The sequence below is a fragment of the Eurytemora carolleeae genome, unplaced genomic scaffold, assembly GCF_000591075.1.
Source record: "Eurytemora carolleeae unplaced genomic scaffold, Eaff_2.0 scaffold1619, whole genome shotgun sequence".
In the NCBI taxonomy this organism is placed as follows: Eukaryota; Metazoa; Arthropoda; class Copepoda; order Calanoida; family Temoridae; genus Eurytemora; species Eurytemora carolleeae.
The window spans coordinates 29,875-42,697 of NW_019397549.1; the positions used below are offsets into that span (position 1 = coordinate 29,875).

Below are 12,823 nucleotides of genomic sequence, written 5' to 3' on the forward strand. Positions count from 1 at the left end.
CCCCACACGCTCTCTAATTTTTAACTTGTTTCACACAAGAACTACAGGTAGTTCATTTATTCATTTTTATCCCCCACACGCTCTCTAATTTTTAACTTGTTTAACACAAGAACTACAGGTAGTTCATTTATTCATTTTTATCTTCCACAAGCTCTCTAATTTTTAACTTGTTTTACCTAAAATATTATCTGAAAGTAAAAAAGCCTCTTCACACACACAAACTTAAAAAGGGTATCATTGTAAATCTGGCTTTGCCATCTTTGTACGGAGAGTCACATGAAATTGTTCCTTTACTTCTCAATGGTCGTCAGAAGCCTTGCCAACCTTTGGGGCCATTTTTTTCTAACTTTATTTTGTTTCCCGTGTTTTATAAGAGCGCTATTTCAATTGTTTTGTTTGAATCTTCATGACAGAAACAATTTAGGAACTGAAGTGGGTCGAAATATATTTTCTAAAAATTATTTTTTTACTCTGTGAGGTTTGAAGCATCAACATCGAATTTTAATTATCGTTTGTTCTTTTATTGAAAATATTCTCCAGGTGTAATGTTGCCTACGATCACAGTATTTTTATCAAGTGGAGCCCGGACTCTAAAGCTTTCATCTTGCAGAAGGAAAATTAGTTTTTTATTTAAAATTTGTGTTTCAGGCTTAGTTCCTTATTTTTTCGCCTATTTAAATATTTTGTTATTATTATTATCATCATTTTCAGCACTGTCAACATCGTCATTTATTATTATCATCATATTTAGCACTGTCACCATTGTCATTTATTATTATCATCATGTTCAGCACTGTCACCATTGTCATTTATTATTATCATCATTTTCAGCACTGTCACCATTGTCATTTATTATTATCATAATTTTCAGCACTGTCAACATCGTCATTTATTATTATCATCGTCAGTATCTTTATTGTCATTTTCATCAACATTATTTTTATCAATATTGTCATTATTATCATCATTATAACGATCATCACGATCATTATCATCATCACTATTATCATTATCATTATTGTCATCATTTTCATCATTGTCATCATTGTCATTATTATCATCATTATTATCATTATCATCATTACAATCGTCATTATTATCATTATAATTATTATCATTATTTTGTCATCATTGTCATCATTATCATCATTATTATCACCATTATAATCATCATTATTTTTTCATTATTTTCTATCATTATTATCATTGCCATCATTGTCATAATCATAATCATCATTATCAACTTTATTTATCCTCTTTATCATTATCATTATCATCATCATTATGTTTTTGTTGTAACATTTTACCACATGACTTAAAACTAAGTGTTTAGTCGGTACAAAACTGTATAGAGGTATATAAGATGAACAAGAAAGCTGAAGGAGGTAAATTCGTCATTTATTCATTTTATACAGGGTCATCCACCAAGGATGTGATTTCAGAGACGACTGTACGGAATTTATACTGTATTCCCTTAACTTCGTGGTTCACTGCGGCTGTAAACTTATTTCTTTCTTTGAAAAATCATTAAATAAGCCATTGAAATACTATACTAAAGGCAGAAGACTTAATTTAACCCTTAATCGTCATATTTTAAGAATTTTAATTCGTCTTTGCAGTCTCTTCTTCTTGATTAACCCTGTTGTAAATATTTGCTCGAAAAATCTTTTCTTTTCCCAAATGTTGATGTTTTATTCGCTGAATCAGGAAAAATAAATGATTTTTGGGTTTAAAACTTGCCCTTTGACGACCATTTTTTCCACATCATCGAAAATCATTATTGAACAAATAAACCCCCGTTTTTTTTTTTAAAGAATAAAATTCCTGCACCTACTACTTTCTGATATTCCTATTTTACTTGTACAGAAATGGAATCTTTTATTTTGTTGAAAAAAAGGTTATTTCAACATTATTGACTGCAAAGAATGTTGACTCATATCCTTTACATATGATATAAGTGACCAAACTTTTTTAATCTAGATTTATTTGTCAAAAAAGGGAGAAGAAAATTTAAAATATTTTTTTAGGTTTTGAGTTCGCTCCTGCTCTAACCTTTCCCTCCAAGCACACAACAGATATTATTGGTCTGGATATTGCCAGTAATGGGAGGTAAGACTTTTTATAGTTTCAGAAAGGGGGAAAGACGACATTAAAGGGACCATATGAGGGTCACTTGAAATTACGCTTACTATCCCTTTAATGGATAAACTGAATTTTTGGGTCTAAAGTATTTTAAAGGGTGAAAAAAAGAACTTTTCGTTTAGATTCTTTCTTTTTTTAAATTTATTTCCCCTCTCTTTCTTGAAATTATACACTGCTGAAAGAATTTTAGTTCACACTTCTGTTTTCAGGTTTATAGCGACGTGCAGTGATAAAACTGATCTCATTCTTTGGAACCTTAGGCAGACAAATAATATATTTTATAAATATTCAATTACTTGATCAGTAGTCCGCAATTTAGTGTTGTGAATCCCAGGATTAAGCATTGTTTTAAATCATCTCTGATACACCGTGATGGTCATACCCTGCAGGGATGATTAAAATGAATGGATCCAGCATTTATCTCTCAAATTTAAGAGTTGTCACAGTGAATATCATTATTCAGCAATATAAAACTCGCGCAATTTCAGGTCGTGTTACTAAACTTTAAAAAGCAACAAAAAAGTGATATAAATATTAAAATAATTTGTTGGTCTGAAACAGGGGAGAAATTCTGGCTAGATTAGGTAAATTTACGATAATTAGTTCTTTGATGTATTGCTATTGTTTATTGCTAATGTCATTTTTATTGCTTTTCCAATGTTATTGTTATTGCTTTTCCTATTGTTAATGTATTTGCATTTTCTATTTCAATTCCTATCGCTATTGCTATTGTTATTTCTTTTCCTTTTGCTATTGATAATGTTTTTGCTATTGCTATTGTTATTGTAATTGCTATTGTTATTGTTATAATATTGCTATTTCTATTCCTGTGTTATTATTGATTTTGCTATTACTATTCCTATTGTTACTGCTATTGCTATTTATGCTTATATTTCTATTGTTGTTGTTAATGTTATTTTTATTGCTATTGAGTATTGATATTACTATGTTATTATTGATTTTGCTATTACTATTTCTATTGTTACTGCTATTGCTATGCTATTGATATTACTATTGTTTTTGTTAGTCCTATTGTTATTGCTATAGTTATTGTTATTGTTATTAGTGTTATTCTTCTTATTAATGTTGTTATTATTATTTTTATTGCTATTAATTGTATTGTTGTAATTATTATTATTCTTATTATTATTATGATTATCTAGACACCTATCACAACCTGACATATTGCGTGAAGGTGTCCCCCTGCGGAAGGTAAAGGAATTTTCCCTTTCCAGTAGAACAGGGTTACCCACAGAGAATAAGAATTATAAGACCTTGAAACTCATATAATATGACATTCCGTTTCCTGTCTTGAATATAGTTTGAGGAGTGGATAGTAGGACTCCCTAAACACATGATTTGATTTGATTTATGATTCATACAAACAAACAAACAAACAAACAAACAAACAAACAAACAAACAAACAAACAAACAAACAAACAAACAAACAAACAAACAAATTTGAAAATTATTTTTTGATAAAAAAATTCAGTAAATCTTAAAGAAATGACCTGGATCCGGATTTGGATCCGGATCCAAATCCATTTTTTCCAGTGCGGATCCAGGATCCGGATCTGGATCCACATCAAAATAAAATGGATCTTAAGCACTGGTTCTCTGCTAATTTCAAATTTATTTTAAAGCAAATTAACAATCCTCTAGGTAGCAAAATATACACTAATTTTAGGTTCTCCGCTAATTTCAAATTTATATTAAAGCAAATTAACAATTCTAATGTTTAAAAGTATGTGTTACGATATTGGACCAAACCAAAAATAAAGTAAATACAGCCGATTTTTTTTTCATATGTTTTTTGAAAATATATTTTGGGCACAGCGATATGATAACCATTAAAATTAATAAAACAAATTTTAAGTTGATTAATGAAGAAGAGACTCAAATACTTTTGAATATTTTCACATTGTTTTCGGAATGTATTAGCAGAATCAACATTAAAATATATTCATTATCATATTGTTCTAATATTTTAAGGTCGGGAGACTTTGAAAAGATTACTTCCGCTTTTGAGTTGCCAGGTGAAATTTTAGACAAATTTTATTTACTTTCGGTGATGGTATATCTTTCGACATACGCAAAACCGCTTTACTAAACTTCTAAGCTACTCGCACATGGTTTTATAGCTGCTATAGTTGGGACATGTGGCGGCAGCACCCGATCCCTAGCCTCTTTTAGCAGCGGCGCTCGGCCCCCTAGTCTCTCTTAGCAGCGGAGCTCGGCCCCCTAGCCTCTCTTAGCAGCGGCGCTCGGCCCCCTAGTCTCTCTTAGCAGCAGCGCGCGGCCCAGCAATTGTTTTAACCTAACCTAACCTAACCCTCAAATAATACTTAATAAATTGCCGTCGAAGGTCGGATAATGCAGTATGTCGGAAAGCCTGTAAGTCAGAAGTTCAGTAGAGGGGATGTTGCGTATAGACGATGTAACATCTTTTCATCTCACTTATATTGAACGGTATCACATACAGGGGCGTACGAGGGCTTTTATTTAGGGGGGGGANTAAAAGGAAAATTAAACTACTCAATAATCTGACTTCGAATTTAAGTGATGATTACATCGATAATAATAATAATACTTTTCTTTTCAGGACACAGAAGTGGAGTTTACAGTTTCTGTTTTACTCCTGATTCCAGCAGGATGGCAACAGTGTCTAAGGTAAAGACTCTAATCTGTACTTTGTATTGTAAACTGTGTTCTTTGTACTGATAACTGTACTTTGAACTTTGTACTCTCACCTGTGTACTTTGTATTGTAGACTGTGTACTTAGTATAACTGTTAAATGTACTTTTTATTGTGAACTGTGTACTTTGTATTGTAAACTCTGTACTTAGTACTTTAAACTATGTACTCTGTACTTTAAACTATGTACTTTGTAATATTAACTATGTACTTTGTGCAATTAACTGTGTACTTTGTACCATCAACTTTGTACTTTAAATCACTAACTTTGTACTTTGTACCATTAATTTTGTATTGTACTGTAAACGATGTACTTTGTACTAATAACTGTTTACTTTGTGCAGTAACTGTGTATTTTGTACTGTAAACTATGTATTTTGAACCATTAACTGTGTGCGTGTTCTGTACACTATGTACTTTGTACTGTTAACTACTTTGTACTGTAAACTGTGTTTTTTGTACTTTAAAGTGTACTTTTGACGCTAAACTGTGTACTTTGTACTTGAAACAAATGATTTTGATGTAAACTGTGTACTTTGTATTGTAAACTATGTACTTTGTACCATTTATTTGTATTTTGTACTTTAAACTATCTACTTTGTACTTTTACCATTAGCTATGTACTTAGTAATTTAAACTGTGTACTTTGAACTTTAAACTGTATATTTTGTACTTTGTATTGTAAACTGAATACTTTGTACTGTAAACTTTGTACTTAGTACTGTTAACTGTGTATTGTGTACTATAAACTGTGTACATTCTGCTGTGTGCATTATCATATAATTCCAATTTTTCTATTCTTCGCATTACATTTCATTTTATGAAATGCTAACTTAAAGGGAGTATACTTTCAAGATTTCATTAAAATATTTGACTGTAGGTTGATTGGTAATAATATTAACTAGCTGAAGGGCCCGGCGTTGCCCGTGGAAGAAAAAAATTAGAAACAATTTGATTAGAGCAAAGTGAAAATAAAGACACATTATTTATTTTCGGTCTAAAATGATTATTTTAGTAAAAAAGAAAAAAATGGTTGTGAAATTCTAGTTTTATTAATCTTAGAATTTTCTTTAAATGATTTACAAGTGTTAATATTTTAGTGTGTTTGTATAGCCCAGGATAAGACAATACGTTTCTACTCAGCATTCACAGGTTTAGATTCATTAAAATTTTCGATCATAACTCATGAACGCCTGGACCGATTTGCCTCAAATTTTGATTAGGGAACTCGGGAAAACCACAGAAAGGGAATGTTCTTAGCTTAGTTTGTGATTCTTAGTCGATTTTTATAGGAAAATATCTAAACTTATGATCTAATACCAAGCGCGGGAAAATTAAAGAGTGGGAGGATCTAAGATTACCAAGGGTAACACCGGAAGTGACACCGGAAAAAAACGTGATTTTATGGCCATTTTTGAACTTCATTCATTTTATTTCTTAAAACTTTTATAAATCCATAGTTTTTGACTGAGAATAATGTTTTATATCATTTTGGAAATCCCAGATAATTGTCTAAAAGATAAAACCAACTCATAATGAATATTTTGAAAATTCATAGTTTTATAAGCAGTTTTATCACAAAAATCATCGATTTTATTGATGCGCACTTGCACTTCACTAACATACCCTGAGAACTGAACAAAATTTTTTTTTTTTCATTTTCTATATTTTTTATACTTATTCTAAAATGTCATTACTTTTTGAAATACCTTCAAAATTGGCCGATTAATGAACAGTTAAGTTTGAGTTTTTTTTTTAAATTGTAACTTTCTTATAATTTAATGACGTGTTTGCACATTTTGAACTTGTTCTTTTAAAATGTTCATAAAATGCATAGTTTTTGACTTGGAATGTTGTTTAATATCATTTTGGAAACCCCAGATACTACTTTATAAGACAATATTAAAAAAATTTTAAAACATGTTGAAAACTTTTTTATTTTTATGTAAGTTTAGTCGAAAAATAATCTGGTTTTTACGATACACTAACCTTGTCAAAACACTCGCTGAAAAATATTAAACATGTTTTTTAGTTTTTCACTGGGTTCTCAAGCTAGTATAATATACTTATACTAATTTATATCAATGTATATCATTGGATCCATGTTAATTACTTTCATACTTTGTGGTGGGACATTATTTNAAATATTAAACATGTTTTTTAGTTTTTCACTGGGTTCTCAAGCTAGTATAATATACTTATACTAATTTATATCAATGTATATCATTGGATCCATGTTAATTACTTTCATACTTTGTGGTGGGACATTATTTTATCAACCATATTTTCTTTGATTTATTGTTGTTTGACATTTTGTTTAGCTGCATCTTGTTTTGTCTCGTTTTGTTTGAAGCAGACATTTTGTTTTGTCGGACATCTTATTGTTACAGACATTTTGTTTTGTGGATATTATGATTATGATTATGATCTCGTTTTGTTTGAAGCAGACATTTTGTTTTGTCGGACATCTTATTGTTACAGACATTTTGTTTTGTGGATATCACGCACCTCTGCCCCTTTAGTAAAAGAAAATTCAACCTAAAGTCTGACCGCGTCAACCTATTGCACGGGCTAGTCCTATTGAGTGTCTGCTTTATTTCTGTCCGGGCGATACAGTACAAACTGGGACGGGAAACGTTGACCCGGCTCGGAAATTCAAATGTACTACGGCTACCCGTGATATCTTTTATCTGTCAGACATGTTATTTTTGTGAAGTTTCTCAGAAATTATGTTATTTTTGTGAAGTTTGTCAGAAATTATATTATTTTTGTAAAGTTTGTCAGAAATCATGTTATTTTTGTGAAGTTTGTCGGAAATCATGTTATTTTTGTGAAGCTTGTCAGAAATCATGTTATTTTTGTGAAGTTTGTCAGAAATCATGTTCTTGGTTGGACGTTTTCTGTGTTACATCTTGTTTCTGTGTTACATTTTCTTTCTGTGTTACATTTTGTTTCTGTGTTAAAATTTTGTTTCTGTGTTACAGATATTGTTTCTGTGTGACATTTTGTTAGTTTTATATTTTGTCTCTGTGTTACATTTTGTTTCTGTGTGACATTTTGTTTCTGTCTTCTGGTTTGACTCTGACAAATTTTTTTGGTCAAAAATTTGGTTTTTTTTCAGACATATTGTAATGTTTTTTTTCTGCGTTTTTTTAAATGTGCATTGTGCAGGCGAGCTTGAGGGTGAGATAACTGACGTACACACGCAACCAATTACGCGCGTTCTGTTTGATGCAGCTGGCAAGTATGTGCTCACCACAGGAGACAAACATGTGCGCGTATTCCATAATGTTCCGGGGCATAGAACATCTATCCAGGTAAACTCAAGTTCCCTCTATGCAAAGATGACAATCTCCGACTTTCAAGCTTTTTCTGATCAAGTTTAAATTAGATATCCATGTTTTTTATTTAATTTGTTTTTTTTTCATGCTTGGTTTCTCTGCAATTGTGACTTGCGCATATCTTGCTTATTAGAAGCAATGAGGAAATTTAAAGAAATGAATAGAAAAACGTCAGAAAAACGACGATGATATCTTCCACATTTTTGTTTAAATTAAGGTTTAAAATTTTTTTAATTATCTCAACAAAACTTATTATTGAGTTCGATGTTAAACTTCTACAAGGACTAGATTTTTTAAGATTAGATTTTTTAACTAAAGCCCATCACACTTTCTTTGATGGCCATAATTAATTAAGTGAGTGTTTTATAATCTAGTCAGGATAAAGATAGATCGGAGGCTTTATTTCAGGGTTACCCAAAAAAATTGAGACTTCAGACACGACTAAGGAATTTGTTAAGTCCCCATTCCTTAAAAATTTAAATTCTAAGTCAAGTAGACATTAATAATCAAGCTTCAAATCGTCATATTTTAGGATTTAGGGGTCGTCTTTACAGTCTCATCGTTTGTGGGTAACCCTTTACCAAACAACTAAAGAAATCAGGATTTATTTTATTAGAACTTAATTGACATAAAAAAGTTTTTTTTCCTAGGCGTTGAAGGAGACTCTAAAACGGAATATGAGCAACGCCTCGGCAAAAACAAGAATAGAACAACAGATAACAGATGCTGAAAATACCTTGAATAATATTCTTAACTAGAAGGGGGGCAACCCCCATCCCCCCCGTCCCCCCCAACAGAATGGTGAAAATACATCTGTCTTTTAATTTCTTTTTTTTCTTATCAAAAATAAGCATTTTATTAGTTATGAAATGTTTTTTCTTTCAAATTGCAGAAGACCTCCCCCCCCTTCCCCACACACACACACACACATACCACTATATGTCAAATTCACATTTGAATGGGAATCTTATATCTTTGTCTGATGTTTTTAAAAGCTGGTGTTTTGTAAAATTTCAAATTTGTGAATTATTGCATATATTTTTATGGCTATAAAAATGTGTGAAAAGTGATGAATATTGTTCATTATTTAAAATGTCTTTTGTGAAACTGTGAAGTGTGTGTTTTTCCAGGTGTTATTAAGTCCCATATACTAACGAACAAATTGTCAATTGAAAATTAAATTATTATTTCTCTCTAATTTTTGTCGTTTTTACCAAGATAAATCTGTGATGTTATATTTGTTATATTTGTTAAATGTTGTATTTTTTAAATACATGTTTTCTAGTTTTATTATGGAAATAAGGCCGGCTGTATTAGCTGTATATATGTTTTAAATGTACACAAACTTTTATGTTTGTATTCTAACTTCCTAATTTCTACTGGGTGTTACAAACTTCGGATTAAAAGAACTAAGCTAAGCCCTGTTAGTGCATTTAAAATGTGGTCTGTCATTTTATTTCTGGGACGTTCATGTAAAAACGACATTCATATTCATTCCTTGAATAAGCTTTCAAGAGAAAGCTGGAAGAAAACAAAAACAACTAGAGCCATCTAACGGACAAAATCAGATCAGAATTTAAATCGATGTGCGCGCATGCGTACATGTAAACCGCGCATGCGCAGCACACGATTAGATAGATTGAGGCAGGCAGAAAATATCGACACGGGCAGTCTGTCTTTGTTGGTGTGCACAGAATCATATATGTAACCTTACTTTCGTGGATTTCTGTTCTACTAGATTTGGCGGATTTTCTCAATCCTAGAATATCTATCGATCCCTCGCTATGAGGTAGAAATGTGACGAAGTGCGCAATGTGGTTAAAAATCCATATTTTAGTTAAATAGTTGGTTTTAAACCAGTGACAGGTAGTTGATGGTTCCTTCTAGCCCCTATTCTCAAGCTACAAGGGATATACGCTATATAGATTCTACCCCAACAGAACTAAATCATCTACATTATGATTAGATTGTGAAATATAATATTTGTAAACGGCGGAGGGATTACAAATATGGCAATGCCGGTTCCTACACCGCATAATATGATTCCTAAAAGAAGAATGGACGACGAGGAAAGGCTCATAGAGAAATTATGTTCAACATCAAATTGATTTTGATGCCATATGAAAACAAATTGCCATAGGATTATAAAAAATATATACATAACACTTATAATTGATGGTAAAAAAAGTAAAACTCTTATATATGCTTGGTCTTAAACAATATTTTATATACTTTTTTGAAAGTCGTACTTTATAAAATATTAAAAGTGACAACTTTTATGTTATCATGATCTACTTGATAATATATAATACAGTGGTATAAAGAAAAATTTAACTTTAAAAAAATCTTTCCAATAGAAAATCTCAATTATATGAAAATTGCCGTTGCTTTCTATATAAAATATCCAATTAGTTCCAAACTATCCAATTAGTTCCAAATATCCAATCAGTCCTAAACTATCAATTAAGTCCCAATCTTTACCTTTTAGTCCCAAAAATTAACTATCTATTTTGTCCAAAACAATCTAGCCCCAAACTGCCTATCTATTTATTCCCAAACTATCCTTTTTAATCCCAAATTATCCCTGTAGTCCCAAACTATGAATTTAGTCCAAAACTGTCCATTTTTTCCAAAACTTTCGATTTATTCCCAAAATATCTAATGTATTTGGACATTTTTTTAGTCCCAAACTATACCTTTAAGTCCCTAACTGTCCATTTAGTCCCAAGCTATCCTCATAGTCCCCAAACTATCCTTGTAGTCCCAAACTAACTTTGTAGTCCCAAACTATCTTTGTAGTCCCAAACTATCTTTGTAGTCCCAAACTATCTTTGTAGTCCCAAACTATCCATTTAGTCCCAAACTATCCCTGTAGTCCCGAACTATCCTTGTAGTCCTTAACTATCTTTGTAGTCCCAAACTATCCTTGTAGTCACAAACTATCCTTGTAGTCCCAAACTATCTTTGTAGTCCCAAACTATTCATTTAGTCCCAAACTAACCATTTAGTCCCAAACTATCCTTGTAGTCCCCAACGAATCCGAGAGTCCTTAACATTTTTTATAATTGTCACAAAAAAATAATGTCCATTATTATTATATTAATATATACGTCTATTTTTGAAACTTGCACTAATTTTATAACGCAACTCCTGTTACTGAATAGAGTTCCTAAACACAACTAAAAAAAGGTTATTTTTGTCACTCTTAGGTTTACAATAAAGACCTGATGAGGTCGCAAAATTCTACCAGTAATTCCATAGATGTTCAACTTTTCGGTTTTAAAGTATACGATTAAAGTACTGAGAAACCTTGTATCCATGTATACTTGAAGAGTCCAAAAACCATCCATCCAATATTTTGTGGTTTTCCTCAATCTCTTATTACAAGGATATTCACCAAAGCATGGAAATTGCGGTTTTTCTATTTGGAAAAAAACACATCTCCCCCCCCCCNCTCCGACTTAATTGAATAATTTTGTAAAAAGATAATATCCTCTTTAACGTAAGAAATTTAACAGTTTCCTAGTCTCCAAGTAAATATACACTTTTGAGAAGATATTTTTAAATAAACGCATTCTTATTTTTAACAAAATCTTAAGACCCCTCCCATCTGACTCTGAAATAAGTTTACTGTAAGTAAGGTAATTTTATAAAATTTGTCCCATTTTTTAAAGTTTATAAAAACACCTAATTTGAATGTGAACATAATATATACTTTGTTGAACTCAAACAATACAAATTATTTAAATACGTCGCAACAGGGTGTCCCAATAAACATGGGATATAAGTGTTTCCGACTTTCTGATTGTTTTGAAGCAACACCTTCATAATTGGCTGGGTTATTGAGAAATTTGTTCCAGATTCCAATGCATTAAATAACAAACAAATTGTTCAAATGAACAATCTATCTATATATATATACTTTGCTTTTCTGTCTGTCTGTCAGTTTGTATCCAATAAACGTCAAAACCTGAACCGATCAAGTCCAAATTTGGTGTGGGACCTCACGTAACCCCAGGGAAAGTTTATGAATGATCAAAATTTCATAAATTTGTGTTTAAAAGTTTTAACTTTTTTATAAAATTTTGAAAATGCGCGAAAAAATATTATGAAATCCGCAAGCATTTTTTATGCTGTACAAAGAGAAGATTCTCACAGATAAAGCCAAAGTTGAAATAGTAGATGGTCGAGAAGCGTCCAAAAAGCCTAGTTTATTGATTCTAAGATCCGTAAAACGTAAAATCTTTGTGATTTTATAAAAATTGGAAATAAAATTCGATTTTCCAATTGTCTCTGAATTCCCATGTTTATTTGGACACCTTGTATATACACTAGTAGGTTTAATTATATTAAATTTTATACAGTCAAGTATCAAGGTCTCACTTTACACCACTGTCAACAAGTTTACTTTTCCATATTTTTTACTTTTCCTCAATATTTATAATTTTAAACATTAGTAATATTTTGTGAAAAGTTAGCTTACTTGACACAATAAGTTGTGAGAAGATTTTTATCATCTACCCTATTAAAATATATGTATCCCTATTATTAAGATAAATGGACTGTATCACTATTAAGATAAATGGACTGTATCCCTATTAAGATAAATGGACTGTATCCCTGTTAAGATAAATGGACTGTATC

The 12,823-nt window shown here is 31.1% G+C and overlaps 2 protein-coding genes across 2 annotated transcripts in view; both read left to right on the forward strand.

Moving 5' to 3' along the window:
• The window catches only part of LOC111714858 (transducin beta-like protein 2), a 12,190-nt gene extending 2,721 nt beyond the window's left edge, over positions 1–9,469 (forward strand). Inside the window, exons 6-17 of the mRNA XM_023490068.1 lie at positions 541–613; positions 1,334–1,385; positions 2,028–2,109; positions 2,352–2,402; positions 2,704–2,726; positions 3,306–3,354; positions 4,136–4,179; positions 4,746–4,813; positions 5,939–5,990; positions 8,010–8,155; positions 8,830–8,980; positions 9,042–9,469. Coding sequence (XP_023345836.1) covers positions 541–613; positions 1,334–1,385; positions 2,028–2,109; positions 2,352–2,402; positions 2,704–2,726; positions 3,306–3,354; positions 4,136–4,179; positions 4,746–4,813; positions 5,939–5,990; positions 8,010–8,155; positions 8,830–8,937 — 748 coding nt within the window. The 3' untranslated portion in view covers positions 8,938–8,980; positions 9,042–9,469. The remainder of the gene's footprint in view (positions 1–540; positions 614–1,333; positions 1,386–2,027; positions 2,110–2,351; positions 2,403–2,703; positions 2,727–3,305; positions 3,355–4,135; positions 4,180–4,745; positions 4,814–5,938; positions 5,991–8,009; positions 8,156–8,829; positions 8,981–9,041) is intronic.
• Positions 9,470–9,826: 357 nt separating this feature from the next.
• LOC111714860 (aryl hydrocarbon receptor nuclear translocator homolog) overlaps positions 9,827–12,823 on the forward strand; it is a gene marked incomplete in the record, with an annotated part of 16,984 nt that continues 13,987 nt past the window's right edge. The window contains 1 exon segment of the mRNA XM_023490070.1: positions 9,827–10,250. Within this exon segment, the coding sequence (XP_023345838.1) occupies positions 10,189–10,250 (62 nt within the window).